This window comes from Macrobrachium nipponense, chromosome 48 (genome assembly GCF_015104395.2).
Source record: "Macrobrachium nipponense isolate FS-2020 chromosome 48, ASM1510439v2, whole genome shotgun sequence".
NCBI classification, from domain to species: Eukaryota; Metazoa; Arthropoda; class Malacostraca; order Decapoda; family Palaemonidae; genus Macrobrachium; species Macrobrachium nipponense.
In genome coordinates, this window is record NC_087223.1 from 12,281,281 (window position 1) to 12,303,780 (window position 22,500).

At 35.7% G+C, this 22,500-nt stretch overlaps 1 protein-coding gene across 5 annotated transcripts in view; it reads right to left on the minus strand.

Moving 5' to 3' along the window:
• The window catches only part of LOC135205047 (eyes absent homolog 2-like), a 200,429-nt gene that overhangs the window by 108,184 nt on the left and 69,745 nt on the right, over positions 1-22,500 (minus strand). For 2 of the 5 annotated variants that reach the window (XM_064235314.1, XM_064235311.1), the window contains exon 1: positions 5,767-7,821. The exons of 1 other annotated variant lie outside the window; for it this stretch is intronic. In XM_064235314.1, the coding sequence (XP_064091384.1) occupies positions 5,767-5,850 (84 nt within the window). In that variant the 5' untranslated portion in view covers positions 5,851-7,821. Of the gene's footprint in view, positions 1-5,766; positions 7,825-22,500 lie in introns of those variants that run through there. 2 more of the 5 variants (XM_064235312.1, XM_064235313.1) reach the window with 2 other exon arrangements.

Sequence of the window (22,500 nt, forward strand, 5' to 3'; positions counted from 1 at the left end):
ATCTTTCTCTCTCTCCTCTCATCCTCTCTCCTCCTCTCTCTCTCTCTTTCAAGTTTTCCTGTAAGTTTTCGTTTTTTATATATCTATTTTGTTCGAAATAACGACATATTTAAGTGTAATTTTCGTACATAGCCAGATTCGATCTCTCTCCCATCCCTCCTCCTCATCTCTCTCTCTCAAAGATTGCCTGTAATTTTTTTTTTTTTTTAGGTTTTGGTTATATCCATTGTTCCAAATAAAGACATTTAAATGGAATCTTCGTACATAGCCAGATTCTCTCTCTCTCTCTCTCTCTCTCTCTCTCTCTCTCTCTCTCTCTCTCTCTCTCTCTCTCGATTTTCTGTGAAAAGTGTACGTTTGTATACAAATGTAACTTTAAAATACGCAATGAAGGTGAAGTTTCTCTGCATTAACACTTTAAAATACCTCTCTCCTCTCTCTCTCTCTCTCTCTCTCTCTCTCCTCTCTCTCTCTCTCTCTCTCTCTCTGCACCTGGCAATAAGGGTGTGGCCCCTATACAGATCACACCCGAAACGTATCAATACCCGGATTAACAGGGTACTATCAAAATACCCAAGGATTTTCGCCAAGATACTAGAATATTGAAGGAGTTCCAGGTGGTAACTTATCTGTGGAATGTATATAGACTCCTTCCAGTTGAAATGGTTGTTGGTTATCAGCGTGAGAAAGCCTAACCTTCCTCTATCCAAGTGGGGTCAAAGCAGGTCCAGTTTAAACTGCCTCTCATCCAGGTGGGGTCAAACATGGTCCCGTTTAAACTGTCTCTCATCCAGGTGGGGTCAAACCAGGTCAAGTTAAGGGTCACAATAGTTTCCCAAAAGGTTATCATTTCACTTGGCATTTAGAAGAATATTTTTGTTTTTAACTTATTGAATGTCTGGAGAGAGAGAGAGAGAGAGAGAGAGAGAGAGAGAGAGAGAGAGAGAGAGAGAGAGAGAGAGAGAGGGCTTTTCAACTCAATGTTAACAGATCCCATTGACAACCCATTTTGATAGATCCCAAGGTGGCAATACTCTACATTGCCAAAAGGTTGGTTCGGGATTAGCACGCACTGGAAAAGATTGGGTCAGGATTAGCAAGGTCCATTAGGGGCGTGTTTTGGGGCAAGCTCCGCACGAACCTGAGGTAATTAGGGCGTGCGCGTCCATGCCCATTTACTATCTCACCCAAACACGTGTGCCTACGTACAATGAATGAATCTGCCAATCGCGTACGTAGATATTGAGATGCATAATCGTTATAAGAATATGTATACTTATATAAATACGCATCTGATTGCAATTGAATATTACATAGTATTTTAAAAGTATCATCATGAAAACATTTAAAAGAATATCTAAGCAAATATTCTTTATAGTATTATTACTAATTTTATCCATTTTCTGTTATCAACACTATATATATTATATGCATTCCATATGAATAGGTTTCATCCTGTGAATAATAATAATAATAATAATAATAATAATAATAATAATAATAATAATAATAATAATAATAATAATAATAATAATAATTTTGAACTTTTGGCAGGCACTGCATTGTGCTGGCTATTCTCTAAATATTTAAGACATAGGGCACATTATTATATTAAAATAATAATAATAATAATTAATAATAATAATAATAATAATAATAATAATAATAATAATAATAATAATGTGCCCTATGTCTTAAATATTTAGAGAAAAGCCTGCACAATGCAGCGCCTGTCAAAAGTTCATTATTATTATTATTATTATTATTATTATTATTATTATTATTATTATTATTATTATTATTATTATTATGAAAGCTTCTGTTACAATAAAAAATCATCTTGTTTTTATGCAAATATCGCTAGAGACAGTCGAGCAAGAATTTGAACACTAATATTCGCAGATATTGATCGAAGAAGTATTTGATGCTTGAATTTCGAGTGTACATAGAATGAATGGTTGGTGGTAATAATTTATCAAAATTAATTATTTCTTAGATAATTAATTTTATTATTACAAAAATCTTGGGTAGAATATTCTCGAGTAGAAATACTGTATTATGGTTGAAACTATTATTTTAATAATGTGTTGCATGTAAATGGTAAATTGATGCCTGGTGATCATATCGTAATTTTAATTCTTTTTATGACTTACCAAAAGTATTAACCAAAATTTCAATTTGTTTTAATTAGCTTCTGAGTTTTCAAAAGTAACAGCCAAAATCTTAACTGAAATACAATTTTGAGAGATCACAATTTTGATTATTTCATGAATTGTCAAAAGTATTTACCAAACTTTTAACTATGATATAATTTTGAGTTATCACAATCTTAATTGTTTTTTGAGTTTTCAAAAGTATTAACCAAAATTTAAATATAATGCAATTTTGAATGATTATTGCAATTTGTATTATTTTTTGAGTTTTCAAAAGTATTAATCAAACTTTTTACTATAATACAATTTTGCGTTATCAACATTTTAATTACTTTTAGTTATCAGAAGTATTAATCAAAATCTTATTAAAGCCTAATTTTGAGTTATTATCAACAATCTTAATTATTTTTTTAGTTTTCAAAAGTATTACCCAAAATTTAACAGTAATGCAATTTTGAATTTTTATCACAATTTTTATTATTTTTTGAGTTTCCAAAAGTATTATTCAAACTTAACTATAATACAATTTTGAGTTATCAAAATCTTAATCTTTTTTTGAGTTGTCAAAACTGTTAACCAAAATTTTAACTATATATGCAATTTTGAATTATTATTACAATTTGTATTATTTTTTGAGTTTTCAAAAGTATTAATCAAATTTTTTACTATCATACAATTTTGAGTTATCAACATTTTAATTATTTGTTTTGTTATCAGAAGTAGTAAACAAAATTTTATTAGAGCACAATTTTGAGTTATTACCACAATTTTAATTAATATTTGAGTTTTCAAAAGTAATAACCAAAATTTAACTGTAATGCAATTTTGAATTATTGTCACATTTTTTATTATTTTTTGAGTTTTCAAAAGTATTAACCAAACTTTTAACTATAATACATTTTTGAGTTATTATCAAAATCTTAAAAAAATTTTGAGTTTTCAAAAGTATTAACCAATATTTTAACTATAATACAATTTTGAGTAATAAAAATCTTAATAATTTTCATAGTTTTCAATAGTAATGACCAAAATCTTGACTAAAACACAGTTTTGAGTTATTACCACAATTTTGATTAGTTTTTGAGTCTTCAAAGACAATATTAACCAAAATTTTAACTTATACAATTTTGAGTTAGTATCGCAATTTTTATTATTTTTTGAGTTATCAAAAGTATTAACCAAAAGCTTAACCAAAATGTAATTTTTAATTTTTACCACAATTTCAATTATTTTTTGAGTTATCAAAAGTATTACCCAAACTTTTAAATATAATGCAATTTTGAATGGACGATGAAAAATATTTTACTTATACGTTTTAATATACAAAGATTTACTCGTATCATCTCGCAGATTTTAATGCAGGTGGTTTGTTTACCTTTAAGTATTTCAATACGCATAGGTATACAAATTTTCTTCGGATTTTGATATAGAAAGAAACTTGAATATTTCACTGTCCATTTCTAAGAAAAACTTCAGATTTTGATTTAGAAAGAATCTTTAATATTTTAATATGCATCTGTGAACAAAATATAGACAGATAATCGAATCTTATTTTTGTGTGTTTGAATCCACTGAAAATTTATATGAAGAAAAAAAACTTTTAGATTTTATGTTCGTAAATGGCAGGAATTATATTTTTTTTTTTTTTGCCTTCATCTAATATATATATATGGACGATTTTCATATACCAATTACAAAAAATTACAAAATAATATGCACGAAAATATCCCATAAAAACTGAAGGAAAATTGAAAATAATACAATTTCATAAAACGGGAAGATTAAAAATAAATAAAAAAAACTCAAAAGTACGCTTAAATATCAATAATATATTTTAATTAAGGTTCAGTACATTAATACTTTTAATCATACGAGGACCAGTATGAAAATATCTATAAAATATCCTAAATTTCATTACATAAATACTGAATTTTTTCGCCTTTAATAAATATTCATATACATTCACCTTTATGTGTCTCGCTTCTAAATAAATAATATTTGTTTAAAAAAAAAATATTGAAATAAATTAAATTATTTAAAGCACAACGTTATCAAATCTCATCATTAATCTTGTAACAGAATAAAAGAACAGCAATAAAAAAAATTGCGAATAAAAAATTGAATAATTACCGTACCGATAAATAATAATAACACGAAGCCGTATGAAACCAATTACGAATAGTATCAATTACACGTAATTTGCAATAAATTATACGTAATTATCACTGCTGCCAAAGGGAAAAAATACCGCTTGATTATTCCATGACACACGACGCAAAATCCGTCATTCGATCAATAATCGCTAATAATATTTTTAATTTAATTAATTTTTTTTTTTGAGAAAGATAACATTTATAAACTCGAGAATGGCATGTTGTGTCTCTTTGTCTAACATTAATAATTACTTGGCTTTAGTTTGGCGAGTTGAAATTTAGTGGAACTTTTTCATTTGTCAATTATATTTCCGTTAATTTACCTTAATATATATATATATATATATATATATATATAATATATATATATATTATATATATAATATATATATATAAACGAATGAGTTTTATTTTTACTTTTGGTAATTATAAAAATTGATATATATATATATAATATATATATATATATATATATATATATATATATATATAATATAGATATATATATAGATATATATATATATATATATATATCTATATAATATAGATATATATATATATATATATATATATATATATATATATATATATATATATATATATATATATAGATACTATATATATATATATATATATATATATATATATATATATATATTATCTATATCTATATATATTAGTAGTATTTTATATATATATATATATATATATTATATATATATATATATTATATACTATATATATATATATATATATATATATATATATATATATATATATATACACATATATATATACATATCATATAATATATATATATATATAATTATATATATATTATACATTATTATAGATCTCTATAAAAAGTAAATATTCCATCAATTCACGATATATCTTTTAGTGGACTTATATTAAGGCTTACGTCAACTTTTACACAAGTTCATTTTGAGCCTCGAAAAAGGTTCCATTTTCCAAATCATTTCACTTTTGTAAATATCTTCAGAGGATTAGGTATACCAACAGGGTGCAGTCCTTTAAAAATCCTTCAAAACTTTAAAAGCAACTTCTTCTATTCCAGGGACAGACTATTTTATGCATAATTTTTTTTCACAATGATCACACCTTTGCATATAATTTTCTTTAACGGGAAAATCAACTCTCATTCGCGAAAGTGTCCTATATCAGATACTTTTATGCGTTTTGCCTTTTTGATACGAGAAGATAGATAACTCTTTTACTGACATTTTGACTAAAAAGTAAAGCATAATATGATTTAGTTCAGAAGAAATTTTTTTCAAGACATTAAACAAAATATTAATCGACGCTGGAAAGATAAGTAAAAAATAGTTAGGCGAAGAATATCCTCATTGAAGCTAATAGAATTCAAAGGTAGGATTATTATTATTATTATTATTATTATTATTATTATTATTATTATAAAACTGAATCTATAACCTTACCTGCTGATCCAAAACTGACTGCTCCTTATTGAGGTCCACCATACTAGTAAAAGTATGATCCATGGAGGGGAGAACAGACACCATCTTTGCTGTTTTGGTTCGAGTTCGTGCCCTTAAAAAACTGTAGTAGTAGTAGTAGTAGTAATAATAGTGGTGGGTATAGTTTCAGCTCTAAGAAATGCTATCACCGCTTATCCCAGCGCTATGCCATGGGGCCGTCCCTTCCAACCGCCTCCCGCTCACTGGCTGTCGAGGAACACAACGCACAGTCTTTGAGAACCCAGTTCTTGGACCTTCTTGGACTTCGAAAAAGAGCTTTCGAACTCACATTTTTCTTTTCTCACCCCGTCGCGCGAAGACCCGACCGCTGGCGACTGCGATTTTTTGTTTTGTTTTTATCTCTCTCTCTCTCTCCCTCTTTTTAATCTCTGGGTTGGCTGTCAGCGAAGGCTTGCCATACGGCTCCGCCTAGCAGTGGGAGAAGGAGTTTTTTGTTGATGACTTTTTCTTACGTGAGGAGGAGAAGAAGAAGCCCCAACTGCAGCCACCTGTTCTTTCGGGAGGCGTACCAGCAGCAGCGGTACGCTGCGACAGCTCAGGAAGCCGCCCTTCCTCCTCTCCTATTGTCTTTTGCTATGAAACGACCAGGCCCTCTTATGCCCTGTATCTCATGGACATCCATGCAACAAGAACACCTTCCTGACGAAGGCACTTGCGTTTTAATCGTACGTTCGATGAATCCTTAATTGCTGCTGACGAACTGGTGTCCGTTTACCGACAGAATCCGAATTTAATAAGTACGTTCCTGAGCAGAAGGATTCTTACACTGACAGGTATAGTAGACTCGGTCCTACGTCGCAGTTTGAGCTTGTTATTTGGGGACACCTTTCTCTCTTCTTATTCTCCTTCTTCTGTGCTTCCTTTTTGTCAGAGGACCACTGGAAGGATGCCTCCAGTTTTCCTCTCGTCTCTGGCGACGCCCTCCGCTGCAAGGAGAAGGTTTTTTTCGAGAGTGGCTGGCTTGCCTGCCGGGGAACTGCTGCTGGTGCTGCTGCTGCTGCTACCTCTGGACGGTACCACCACCAAGAGAAGGTGGGTTCAGGCTCTGGTTCCCCGCGAGTGTAAACCGAAACCTTCGTACAACAGGTTTCCCCCACCGCAACCACCAGGAGAGAGAAGAAGGAGCAGGTTGGATGGTTTGGTTGGTTGGTTGGTGAGCGCGCACACACACGCACAAAACTCTCTCTCTCTCTCTCTCTCTTCTTTGCCTCTTTATCTCTGTCTCTGTCTCTCTTTTTCTCTCTGTGGACTGGAGAGGCCCCTGGAGTTTACGCTACACTCACTCGGCTGTTAAATCCTTCTGCGTTGTCCCCTTCTCGAGTCTCTCTCTCTCTCTCTCTTTCTCTTTCTCTCTATCTCTCTCTCTCTCTCTAATCCCTTCAGCAGCAGCCTTTGGCTGCCTCCCCTTCGTATCCAAACCGCGTGTCCTCGATAAACCGCCGGATGAAATCCTCACGAGCACAGAACCACCTCGACCAAATCACCCTCGGACAAACACATAGTACTACTAAAATCCCCGAGTATCACTACACTCCCACCACTGCCCTCTCTGTATAATGCTGGTCTTCCTTTATCCTCGGATAAAGGACGAGGAGGAGAGACTCCTTGCGTCCAGATAGGATACGGGTAGGACACACGCCCCTCCTCGGCGAGGCATGAAGCGAAAAAAAAAAGGGGGGGGAAAAAGAAAACACTGTTCGAATCACGCCAGTGAGACGTCGTGGACGAAGAAGGTCCTTCGCGGGAAACAAAGAGGTTGGAGACACATGTCCCTCCTTACGATATTCGAGTCTTCTCTCTCTCTCTCTCTCTTCCTCTCTCTCTTCTCTTCTCTCTCACTCCTGCAGTAGATCCCGCAGAAGACTACTACTAGGTAGGGCCCGCCGTCCTCCAGCTCCTCTTAACACTCCAGTCACCATCACTCGTCACAAGAGACTAAGCTCCCGACGGCCATGATGATGCGCCCCTGACACCTGATCATTGATTAGCACGCCCCCATCCGCCAATCACCACGCTGGTCAGATCCTTGTCAGCCAATGGCAGCAGGGGACACAGCGCTGCTAGGAGTCATCGCTTGGGGGGGAGAGGGGGCGGGGTTACAGGGAGGAGGAGGAGGAGGACCAACCACCGGCTGAGGGACAAGTCTGGTAGGATTCTGTGGGAAGGGAAAAGGGGAAAGGGGAGAGGGTCGGAGGATGGATGGGGGAGGAGGAGGAGGAGGAGGAGCAGGGAGGGAGAGAGGGAGGGAGAGAAAGAGAGAGAGAGAGAGACTGAGGGTAAGGCAGAGGGCTTGGGGAAACGGCGCGGGCACGACACGAGGGGAGATTAAGGAAGGATGGTCAGGAGGAGGGGGAGGGGAGAGGGAGGAGGAGGAGGAGGAATAGGAAGAGGAGGAGGAGGAGGAGGAGGAGGAGGAACAGGCGTTGTTATCCCGAGGGGTTCCCAGAAGCCGCCAGCGACTCCAATTCCCCTCCGGAGCCGAATCCCTTCGGTTGTCGAAGCCTCCCCTTGGGGAACTCCTTCCCAAACTCCTCCCAGGTGCAACTCGAAGTTGCAACTGGTTCAACTGTTCAAGGACGCGAATAATCTCTCTCAGATTAGACGTCGGACGCTCGTAGGACTCTCGTAGGAAGCCTAACGATGTCCTGGTTGGTATATAACTGGTAGCGGGAGGCGACGAGGGAAAACGGGTATAGGAGTCTTCTTGGTAGGAGTCGACCCGGGAGAAGGTGAGGGAAAGGGAGGGAGGGAGGGAGGGAGGGAGGGTGAGAGACAGTGAGGAAACTATAAGGCTGTCCCAAAACAACGTCCTTTTCTCTCTCTCTCTCTCTCTCTCTCTCTCTCTCTCTCACTCACACACACGAGATTGTTCATTCTGCTGCTGGTGCTGTGATGGTAGTAGACTCATTCCTTCCCCACTACAACAAAGCCCTTTCCACATAACGGCGGCAGCGGCTGCTGCTGCTAGGAGGGGTGGTTGTTGCTCTGTTGCTGTTCTCCCTGTTGTTGTTGTGGTGGTGTGTTGTTGCTGCTGCTCCGGATGACGACGGAGGCGTCGAAGAGGAATGATGGATCGTTCGGCTGAAGGAATCGAGCGAAGAGTAGGACCTTCTTTCACGGGAGGAACCTGCCATTCCTTGCAATGTTTCCCAGAAGAAGAAGAAGAATACAATGCTAGGATATCTATTTATATTACTTATTTATAGTTGGTTTCTTCGCCAGAGGGCCTCTTCAGAAGACGCGAGAAGCCGCCGCTCTCCCCAGACGTCTAAGGTGTGTTGAAATCGAGACGGTAACCCATGACACAACCCCCCACCTTTACCCGAGCTTGAGGCAGGCTTGAACCTTGTCGTCTCTGTATATATAATATATATATATATATATATATATATATATATATATATATATATATATATAATAAATAAACAAGGAAGCTTTCCTAAATTCTCGGCTATTGGCCCATTCGATCCTACTGAAGGCAGCGATTAGCGCTCGTACCATGAGCAGTCATTCTCGATGGCACCATTCCTAAATTGATCCATTCATCTCCTAAATGCATTTATTGTGTTCGTGCATTTTTTTATCAATGTTCTCTATAAGTGGTTAAGAGAACTTACGATGATTAACAGAATTTAAATAAAAAAATTCAAAAAAGAATATAAAGAAAATCTAATAAGATTAATTTACTTAGAATGGCCGTCGTCAAACCCGGGCAAGTTACGCTCATCTCTGAGCAATATATGCAGAATGAAGGTACCTTGGTCTCACGTTCATGGGTGGTACGTAACGTCCCTATGGCCGGGACTTCATCTCTAGGGCCTCATATTACCGTTATTTTGGACGATAGGGCTTAACAAATTAAAATGATGAAAAATATAAGCAACAAAATAAATAAAAGGAAATTAAAAGAATAAATCATAACAAGTAATAAATAAAATAAGAAACCGAAAATTAAAAGAAGAGGATTAGATAAAACCAAAATCATCAATGAAATAAGGAACAGAAAATTAAACTGAGTTAATAACAAAAAGGCAATGATAAAACGAAAGAATGAGAAGATTAGAGTGAAAAAATCAAATAAACATCAGAGATACGAAGAATAAAGAAAATGGAAAATGTAAAAAAAAATAAACAAATAAAATGCAAAGCAAGAACACTAAGAATAAAGAAAACGCCAAAAAGACAAAAAAAATGGTCCAGGCGTCTTCGCGAAATCTAGAAAGAAGAAGAAGATCTTTGTTTACGTTTTGGGTCGATGTTGACGAAGCGTCGAAGCCTCACTTAATCAGTAATCTGTCAACTTCTTAAGGTGAGCGATTCTTGAAGAGTTTGCTATAGTAAGGAGACATTCGGTATCCTGAGAGAGAGAGAGAGAGAGAGAGAGAGAAACAAACTTGTACGAATGGAAGGAAATCACATAATTGTTTGCACACCTTGAGGGAGAGATAGAGAGAGAGAGAGAGAGAGAGAGAGGCATGTATGAAAAGAGGCAAATTACGTAATCTTATACACTGATTTAGAGAGAGAGAGATAATTCTTACCATTTTGAATATTTAGCGATTACCTCGTCGAGGCTATCCCGTTTTGATGGCGTACGAGGCCAATGAGAGAGAGAGAGAGAGAGAGAGAGAGAGAGAGAGAGAGAGAGAGAGAGAAAGCGCACTTTCCTACAGAACTTACTGAAGAAGAAGAAGATTTACCCTCTGGCTCCTCAAGTTGCCAAACGCCGCCAAGGACGCCGCTTAACAAGTCTCTTAAAAAAAGTCACACTCACTGCTGACACCCATTTGGGCCGGAGTAGTACTAAATCACACGGCTCCCAGAGCGTTCTCCGATCATCGACGAATTCTACAGAGATCTCCAATCTCCATGAGTGTCACTTAAACACCCTTGTGGATGTCTAAACAGCACTCGACAGCTTGATCGACAGCCCTGCTCGCTTCTCGTGGTTGTCTGATGGCTGTCGCCAGGTTCCGTGCACGGCTGAGGTCTCAATGCAGAGGGGAGATATAGCGTCTTGCAAAAAATGCAAGATGCTCGCTTTGTTTTGGCTATAAATGTCCTTTTTTCTAAAAGATGCGAGTACTCTGTCTACTTAACGTTTATCTCCGTTGTCGATATCGTCTACAGAATCTGTTTTTAAAAGGTGTAGGTAAAACAGCTATTTTTTTAACGCTTAAAATACGAAGCACTTATAGCTGCATGTATGATATTAAAACTGAATGAAACATTGTTGTTAGATTAAATTTGTAGGAAGTACTTAAAAGAAGAAAGAGCCATGGTTAACGTTTGCTGAAAAGTTTAAATTACATGAAACAAAGAGAATGAGAGAGAGAGAGAGAGAGAGAGAGAGAGAGAGAGAGAGAGAGCACAGCTGTGCTGAACGCAAAATAGATGCATGCAAAAGATTTGACGCGATAAGAAGTCAAACTTGACACCTTGAGAGAGAGAGAGAGAGAGAGAGAGAGAGAGAGAGAGAGAGAGAAGAGACGCATGGAGTTCCTAGTAATCTGTGAACCGTAAGGTACATCTGAAGAAAAGCAAGTAACATACACACACACACACACACACACACCACACACACACACACACACAGAGAGATAAAGGCCCACTTTTATTAGGTAAGATTCGTCCGTGATTTGGCAGGGATTTCTAATTGTAATTAGCTCTGCAGCTTCTCGTCTCTCTCTCTCTCTCTCTCTCTCTCTCTCTCTCTCTCTCTCTCTCTCTCTCTCTTACAGGTGTTTTTCTGCGCTGCATACCTCTGCATTGTGTGAGAGTCGTTCTCATTAGCTGAGAATACCTGAATCACAGGTAAACTGGTAAAAAGAGTATTTTGAGGATAATAGTTGGTGATGATATTATGTACTAAATATTGCAACCTATTGTTATTGTTATTAATATTGTTCTCGATAAGCAAAGATTTGAAATGATGGTATTAGTATAGAAATATTTTTTATAGACTGTAGTCAAAATGGTAATAATAGAAAAAATGAATAAGAGGACGAAGTTATTAAAAAACGAGGAATAAATCGAACAGTCGTATCTTCAACATAAGATCAAACGAACATTACAAGATTCAAAGGGACAAATAAACGTCGATAATGAGTTCCACTTAAGTACGCTTAAGTACATGATAACAAAAACATAAAATCACTAACGTAAAACTTGCATACAAAATTACTAATCTACAAAACTCCTTGTAGTTTAGTACTTAAAACATTACACAAAATATACAAATGATTTAATTCACAAAAAAAATATGAAAAAATTTCCATAGGAAATGCAAATAAATACATAAAACTAAATTTATATATATATATATATATATATATATATATATATATATATATATATATCGAGCTACAATGTCCTTTAATATCTAATTCGCTCTACCTCGGAATTAATATATTTTCATATATGCTTAACCGAAGGGGAAATTTTTTCAATCGATAATAGACTTGCCTGGACCAGGGCGCGAACCGTGCATCCTTTCAACCCAGGAACGTCAGTGAAGCTTTTCCTACTACACCACCGGTGGTGTAGTAGGAAAAGCGTTTACTGACGTTCCTGGGTTTGAAAGGATGCACGGGTTCGCGCCCTGGTCCAGGCAAGTCTATTATCAGAGAAAAAATTCCCCTTCGGTTAAGCATATATGAAAATATATTAATTCCGAGGTAGAGCGAATTAGATATTAAAGGACATTGTAGCTCGATATATGTATATATATATATATATATATATATATATATATATATATATATATATGATCACGGATGTATATGACTATATATATATATATATATATATATATATATATATATATATATATATATATATTATACAGGCATAAACCTATAAAGTAAAAGGTAAGCATATAATATTCACAAGTAAGGTTGGAAATATACACAATACACAAACCATTGTTAAAAACCTCTATCATACACGCAAGCATGCATGCATACCGTCCCAAACATACACGCCAAATAACCATCAATGCAAAAAATTTAACGCATAATAAAAACCAAAATATTCGCACTAACCTGCTTGAACCCAAATAAAAACGAAACGTAAATATACACCAAATAGCCGAGGGGTGGAAAGTCCGGATTAAGAGCCGCTAAGTTTATTAATAGTCTGCCGACGATGGGACAAAGAGGGAATTTGGAGTTGAGTGAGAGGAGGCTATTCTCTGGCGTCGCGTTTTATATCTCGGCTTTTAAGTCAACAACTTGACCTTCCCCTTTGCTTGTGTTTGCCGAGATAAGAGTGGGTCTTAGAGAGAGAGAGAGAGAGAGAGAGAGAGAGAGAGAGGAGGATGCACTGTCACAGTTAATACACGCATCTATCTATCTATCTATCTATAGTATAGATTCATAAAGAGAGAGAGAGAGAGAGAGAGAGAGAGAGAGGATGTGCTCTGTTACAGTTAATACACGCATCTATCTATCTATCTATAATTATAGATTTATAAAGAGAGAGAGAGAGAGAGAGAGAGTTATTTTATTTACCCTACCCAAATAATCGCCTCTATCTCATTCAATACCTTAGATACAAAAGAGAAAAAGAAGAAAGTACGAATTCCTCCCCCGCCTCTGCCCTCTCTCTCTCTCTCTCTCTCTCTCTCTCTCTCTCTCTCTCTCTCTCTCTCTCTCAACGCCTAACCACGAATCAAGGAGAGAGAGAATTAAGTTTTCTTCTACCTCGCGAGAAGTGCAAGGAGACTTCGCCAAAGATCATCTTGCCTCGCCAAAGATCGCCGAGGGGAATATACGGTTACGCGAATACGGCCGAGTAAAAATCGTCCCACTTAAGGGATAGGTTACGCACGTTATACGCAGGGGGTTCCTTGGGATGGGGGATGGGGGTTGTTGTGTTAATTAAGCAGTTAATGACATTATCTCTCGGAGTGTTAATGAATGTACCTCCGCCCATAACTGTCTGCCTTGATTAGGTATTTATTTGGGGATACTTTTAGTATGTTGCTATCAACGAGGCACTTTCAACAATAAAAAAAAATATCTCCTTTTATAAAGGGTGTGATAGTTTCCATGGCAACGCCTGCGTAATTCTGTCTCGGAATCTCTTAAAGGTTGATTTTGAAGGAATTCCCCAACTGGGGGAAAGAGTCCTGCGTAGATAGCGTGGCCCATTGACCTAATTTGCAGGTGAGTAACTACTCCGATATTTCTATTATTATTATTATTATTATTATTATTATTATTATTATTATTATTATTATTATTATTTATTTGCGTATGCCTGGGAAACAGAACCTCAAACAATGTTTTATTGAAATAATGCTAGTTTTACAGATTTTATTTTGTATAGAAATTCTTTCATTCTCCTAAGCTTGAGAGAATTCTGTACAAAATAAATCCTGCAAATTCTGCCATTATATTCAATAAACCATATTATTATTATTATTATTGTTGTTGTTGTTGTTGGTGTTGTTGTTGTTGTTGTTATTATTACTTCTCTACCAAATCTCGGTACAAAATACAGACTACATAAACAAATCGATTGTTTCCTTCTTAAAATGTCCAGAAGTCAGGGAAACGGAAAACTGTAGGTGGTGAAAAATTAATAAAACAAATATAATAAAAACAAGCAAACAAAAAATCAACAAAATCCGCTCACATATCAATAACCAACAGAACTTGTTAAAGACATATATTAAATTATTGTTCGCCTTTTGCCTGACTTTGAATTCTGATCAGTAGAAGACTCCAGCGAATAGTTAAAGACGTCTAACAACTCGAGGAGCCAACAGCATCCTCGCATCCTCGCGGGATTCAGCGTCCTGACGCGAAGACACACCTACCTTCCTCAAGGAGTAGGAGGCTTTAAAGCCCTTCGTGGAATGTCTATGACGCGAGAGAAGGAGCAGAACGACCTCGTTCTAAGCCGAGAGAGACAAAGAGATCAACAAAGGGAGAGATAAGAGGAGATAAGGAGAGAGACGAGAAGCATCGCAATCACGCGGCCACGACGAGAAGGGATGAACGAAAGCATTGATTGAAAAGCATCCGTAAGTCATCTTGCAGGTATGCGGCGAGGAGGAGTCGAGAGAGAGAGAGAGAGAGAGAGAGAGAGAGAGGTGCTTCAGAGATCTATATATGCGTTTATTTGACTTAGGGCCGGACGGAAGTAGGCGAAACAAGGGCGGGATTGTCCGTCGGAGGCTTGCAGGTAGTGAGGGCGTTTGTCTTGCTGAAACAGACCAACACCTCAGGTTACTTTGTTTGCGTTCCACATTTAGAGCTGATTCCTCTTCTTCTTCTTCTCTCTTCTTCTTTTCTCTCTCTCTCTCTCTCTCTCTCTCTCGTCCATCAACCAGAGGTCCCCTTCAAAGGCGACCTACCCGGCAATGTTTTTGTTTGGTTCAAAGTATTTGTTGATCGCGTCTCTCGGTCAATTGCGAAGCCATTTACTTTTTGCCCTCTCACGGACAGTTTAGCACAGATGATGGGGGCAGGATATGGGAGATAAGTCGATCTCCCCCATAACCCCTCATTCAGCATCTCCTCGTTTTAATTCCTCTTATATCTGTTCTCAAGAGCTCCATTCTTCTTCGGTCATTTCCCATCTCCCAGTTCTTCTTCTTCTTATTATTATCTTGTTTATTAGTTCAGACTCCCGGGCACTTGTGAGGAGACTGTTGTTAAACCTGTGTATATTTTTCCTATTCAATATAATTACCGCGCAAAGACTACGTGACCACAATCTCCTCATCTCAGCAACACCCCCCCCCCCGACCCCCAAACCTATCCATCCCACCTCCTGTTTCTCGTACCCCTTCCCTCTCCCCTCCCCCCCCCCCCCCCCCCCCCCCCCCCCCCCCCCCCCCCCTATCACCACCTGTCGCCCAATTCCCACATCGACAGATCCGTCTGTCGGGATGAAAAACATTTTTTTTAAGGGACTTCTTTCAACTCTCTCTCTCTCTCTCTCTCTCTCTCTCTCTCTCATTTCTAAGCGGCCCCATGTACCGGTTGTGTACCGTACGAGACGCAATAATATTTCACCCAGGTACACATCCTCCTGCCTTAATGAAGCGTCTACAAGGGACCTCGTTGTACCCCGCTCGCTTGTTCTTTATCCTCGTCCAGATATTATCTGAAGGAGGAGGAGGAGGAGGAGGAGGATGAGGAGGAGGTACTTGAAGGATGTTGAAGACACCAGGGAGGGCAAAGGGTTTACTTTCCTGTCAGGTAATTATCATTGATTGATGCCAAATATTACTTCATTTGTTGAGGCACCAAATGGAGGTGTTTTTGAATTCTGATTGTGCTTCAGAATCTAATCTAAGGTCACATTGAATAATATTTAAGCAGTGCGAGTTTATCCATTAATTCCAGCACTTTATAAACGAAACGTTCCGATATATGGGGGAAACGTAACAGAAAATCTAACAAGGTATGATGCGGCATCCAGCTTACTCGGGACGCGTACAAGTTGTAAACATTAAATTCCTGACTCAGTTAAAATGTGCTAAAATCTGTGGTCAAATAGTGTATTGTTTCACCAATGAAAATTAAAATAAATACACTATTTTATTAGAGAAAAAATAATTGTTCTGTGCTATTTAGCATGCATATTATTTATTTTATACATTTTCATTCTAATGAATATATCTTAAATATCCTATCCTAAAATTCCTCTACCTTTAATTCAACGCGAAACAACTTTTCTTTAGACCTTAATAACCCCCCCGCCCATAGGCCTTTCTTACCCCCAACAACAACAAAAACCACAACAAAGTAGTTTGTAGGCTGACTCCCCGAGTAAGCCATAATTTCCACTGGAATACATAGACGGGAGAGTGAAAGGTTAAGCATAAAAGTCAGAAACAAAGTTGGATCATGTTTCTATGACTGTTCAGCGTTCTTATAGATGGAGTGATACCTATAGATATTAGCGAAAAAAATGTGAAAAATTAGTAAAATGATGAAGTTAAGAGTGAGTCTTAAAAGGCATAAAGTTATGAGGGTAATTGAGAAAACGTCAATATAGATAAACATACGAGGGATTAAATCGTAATGAATGAAGGATAGCTTAAAGAATTGGAAGATACAACATGTACGGCAATGTTGAGCCAACTTTCCTCCTATGGCAGTGAAGCGAGTACAGTGAGTCTACGTGATAATGAAAAAAAAAATGGAAGATGCTGAGATGAAATTTATAAATGTGTCGGTAAACTTTGTGTTGTCTCTTCTCTGTTACCACCTCATTTAGGAAAAAAATGTTGATCTAAATATATATATATATATATATATATATATATATATATATATATATATATATATATAGATATATATGAATAAAACTTGATCACGAAGTATATCAAACGTGATGCTAGTATAAATAAAGGTTTTTGCCGCGAAGGAAAAAATGAAAAAGCTAGATAGCCGAGTACTTTCGGTCACGTTCAACCCTTTACTAAAGCAAAGTTTGCCTCAGTAAAGGGTCTGAACAGGATCGAAAGTACTCGGCTATCTTGCTTTTTCATTTTTCCTTCGTGGCAAAAACCTTTAGTTATATATATATATATATATATATATATATATTATATATATATATATATATATATATATATATATAGATATATATATGCATACATACATAAAATCATTTAGACCAACCACATATAATCAATGTCGACGTATGCCCTATACATCGCATCTACCACTAACTTGGAAAATGCAGAGATTGGGGGCCTTTATTGTGGCGTAACTCGGTGCTAGCACCTAGAACACACATTAAACATGGCCATTAAACCTTTAACTACCTAATGACTGGCTTCCTGTTCATATTAAAGGGGTTGAACAGGGAGAGACTTTTCTCATGGGGGTACGAATATCTGTTTCTTCATAAATCCGGGGTTTTATTTATAGATGTTTGCATTGTCAAATTCACATTGCAGGGTCTGTAAGTGGAAGTGGTTGACGATATCAAAAACAATATAATAATAATAATAATAATAATAATAATAATAATAATAATAATAATAATAATAATAATAATAATAATAATAATAGCTTAATCGTTCGATAAATTAGCATTTACTTGAGAATAAGTATATGATGGAAATAATCTGAGAATAAATCAACTTTCTGAGAGAGAGAGAGAGAGAGAGAGAGAGAGAGAGAGAGAGAGAGAGAGATTACGTATTTCTTGTGACAAAGATATGCACTGAGATAGGCAGAAGAGAGAGAGGAGAGAGAGAGAGAGAGAGAGAGAGAGAGAGAGAGAGAGAGAGAGACTATATTCTTCAGAGCAAAAAATACTCTACTTACAGAGAGGAGAGGAGAGAGAGAGAGAGAGAGAGAGAGAGAGAGAGAGAGAGAGGACAGATTGGAGGATGAAATCTGATCACACAATTTCCGTCCAGAGTCAATATTTTCTTAACGAAACTCGCGAACGTTCAGATGGTCTCCGGAGGCGATAACTGGAAACTGTTTTTTTTTAATTTTTTTTTTCATTTTTTTATTTTAATTATTTCTTTGGAAATGATTTGGTTTATCAAATAAACTCGAAAGGAGCTAACTGTAAATATATTTTTCTCATTCATGATTATTCAATAATTATCATTTTTTTCATTTTTATAGTAAATTATTTGCTTAAGGATTGGTTGCGTTCCTTAATGGAAGTGGCGCGTTCAAGTAGGTTCTCCAAGCGGTAACTGAAAATAGCTTTGCATTTTTTTTAGGGAAAATAGATTTTTAACAATAAAAAAGTTTTGTTCAAGTTTAATTCTTAGATTGCCTTAAAAATCTTAACTTGAATATATATATATATAATATATATATATTTCTATATATATATATATATATATATATATATATATATACATAACAACCCCATGACGTATATCTTTCCTCTCTATAAAATTTTCACCATCCATCTTCAAAATCAGCACCTCTCTCTCTCTCTCTCTTGGGTTGTGAGCAAACCAAAAGAAAACGAAGAGTAATAAGCGATCTCCTTATCGCATTTCCTTATCGGATTAAGTAAGTGTTTTACTTTACCGGATCCGTATTACTTTGGGAAAATACAACAGTAACTTACTGCTACTACTCATCACTCTTGTGTTGTCAAAGCAGACGAATTATATACGTAATCAACTGCTCCGAATAAGCCATGTTCATACGTGTGACTTGGTGTGTTTAATCTAATCTAGGTTTTCTAATTATTTACATACATACCAGACAGACATTGTTATGTATAAATAGATAATATTATACTACATCTTATGCGTATATAAGATATTACTATATATATATTTATAAGGTATATACATAATACACATATTTGGGACTGTGACTATTTTGGGGGGGAACAGGAATTCCATCTACTAAAAGGAGCCTATTATATAGATATACTATATAATATTCTAAGATATTAGGATCTAGATATATATAGATTATTATATAGAATATATTAGGTTAGGATTATATATAGATATATATATATATAATATATTATTTATATTATATATATATATATATATATATATATATATATTATTTATTATTATATAGAATAATACAATATAGATATAATATATATTATTTATAATTATATATAATTTATATCTATATATTATTTATATATATATATATATATATTATTATATAATAATATCAATAGATAGATACCTATATAGTATTATATATATCCTATATATCTAAATATATATAGATCTATAATATTTAGGAATAGTATATTAATAAATATTATTATAATATCTTATAGTCTATATATTAATCTATATATTATATATTATATATATATAATTTTTAATTATTACTATCTATATATATCTATATATATATTATATATATATATAATAATTAATTATAATCTATATCTATATAAATATAGTATAATCTAATAATATATTATATATATAATAATATATCATTAATTATATCTATATATTATTAAATATATATATATAGATCCTATTATATTTTTTAATAATTATGAATATATAAGTTACATATATAATTTTATAGGACAGGAATTCCATAGGATAGATAGTAGCCATAGATAGATACATAGATAGATAACTGTGGATATATTAAGGCAAAAATTTCCAATCTAACAAAGGAGCCCCTAAAAACAATTAGGTAGAAGTTGATGATATATATATTTTTGAGGAAACTACTGCCTCCCACGACAGGCAAGTGAATATGAGCGTGTGCGTGTGTGTGTATATGTGTGTGTGAACATATACAATTATTTAATGCTCGTACAAAACCGTGTAGAATTTTATTTTTAAATGACCATATATAAGTTTATCATCAGTAATTGTTAAACTTAAAAAAATTTTGTTTTTGTTTTTATTTATTTCTATTTATTATAATTTTTTTTTTTGTAAAAAACTGAATATTTGAATCACCCCTAAATCCATGTCTCATCCTCCATGGAACAATATATATATATATATATAATATATATATATATATATATATATATATATATATATATATATATATATATATATATTAATCTTCGAAGTACCCTATTTTAAATGTAGTCTTGAAATTGTCAGTATGGCCTGATATTCATTACAATTATTTAGAAATTTATTTTTTATTAAATTATCTCTTACTTTATCCCGAATGTCTCTATTGGTACTTGAGAGAGAGAGAGAGAGAGAGAGAACTGACCCATGTGCTCTCATAAAAAGAGACAGATATGAAATGTAATAGGAGCCCAGGTACTACCATAGAGAGAGAGAGAGAGAGAGAGAGAGAGAGAGAGAGAGCCAATGCACTGCACGAGCGCAAAGGGGGCGTATATATGTCTTGATATACGCTCACACATCCCCCATCACACCAATGAGGTGGGAGGTTCCCGGATCTGTTTATTAGCTACACATGTTCATGCCCCTGCATGTCACATAATACCCAAACAGGGCACTCGCTCCGCTCGGCCGCAATGCCCATAGGATACTCGCGCTCGCCCGCGCGCACGCACAGTTCTGTTTCGTATTCATGCGATGCCGTATGTGTGTGCGTGCTCCGAGTCGCTTTGTGACCGAATGAACTGGTAATGTCATGGATACAACACGTGGTTTCATTGGGGCTGGTGTCTATGTAACGGCCCACCCTACGTTATCTAATCACCACAGGGGGATATCTAAGTAAATATTTGTAAATTTGCCTCAAGGTACAAATAAGAGATCCATTCGAAGACAAAGTATGACAATTTAATTAAATACACGTAATTTTACTTCACAGCTAATGTAACATGAAGGAACACGTACTTGATGTCCTTAATTAAATCTACGGTGAGCGAAACTGGGGGGACTTGGAACAAGTACTTTCGTAGTTTATTGGACATTTTCAAGTTCACAGTCAAAAAGTAATTTAGGCGTTTCGACATCGTCACTACAGACTTGAATCTGCTCCAGAGATGTTCAAGGTTGCCACCATCCCCTTGCAGAATAAGGTTGCATCCTGTACCTCAAATATCTTCTCTTCCTGACCGTAGACTTCATCCTCCATCTCATCAGGGTGACCTTGCAGCTAGGATTTGGTTTTAGGCAACAGGGAGACGTCAAACGTGGCCTGGTTAGGAGAATGAGAAGTATGAGGCAACATTTCCGTTATACACCTGGTCAGGTCAGCCTCTGGTACATATAATACGATACTACGTGGAGGTGGATACTGTCCTAGGTCAACAGTCCACTCACTCGTTCCTCTTCTTCATTTCATTATGCTACATTTCAACTGCCTTCCAACTCTTTCTCGTGTATTCTACCATAGAAAAAAAAAACTAAAAATCACAAACACAAAAGCTGTCTCATTCTGGATTGACGCCCCTTGCTTAGACTTTTGGGAAGGTGGAGCACCAAGGTATTTCCATTGCTTGCTTTGAATCTACGATTCAGGTTCTTAATAGTGGACACATACCCTGTCCTAGGCTATCATTCTGACGTATAGAATTTGCCTTGACCAGCCAGAAAATTTCCAGCGTGGTTACTTTCTGATTTGGTGCCAACATTTGTAGAACACATCGCGTATACACATTATTCTCTATGGCGTCAGTCAGAACAGTATGACCTGAGCAAGCACTGATGCCCACAGTCTTGGCTCTGTTGGATAGACCATTATCTGTCAAAGAACGTCTTGCCGGCAGACGGAATCCACTTGTTCTTAGGAAGCTGATGCTTCTTCGAAGACCCTGGGATTGAATTCAGCAGAAGAGGGCGAGTCTTTCTGTTGTTGTCCATGCCTTCATGGGTTTCCTCCAAAATCACACTCGTCTTATGCAGCAAGAATTCTTCTTTATCATTATACTTAAATTTCGCTTACATTAGTGGTTTTCGAAACTCTTGGGAATAGTCTTGTTAACAGTTATTCTAAAAGGCCCTCTCACCTAGACATGCCGAACTCAAAAAGAGTGATCTCGTCCGACCACTTATAGAAAGCAACGAGAATAGGCACATTTATAGCACACTCCACTCAATTCAAACAACGTGCAAAAAAAGTAATCCATCTCCTGCTATAATATACAATACTCTTGCAGCAACATACATTTATAAAAATTAAAGAGCAAAGATGTGCGCACACTTAAAAAAAATTTAATCAAATACTTTATGAAGCTCTGGACACGTGACACAATTCCCACGTTATCTTTTACAACACAAGCAAATCTTGC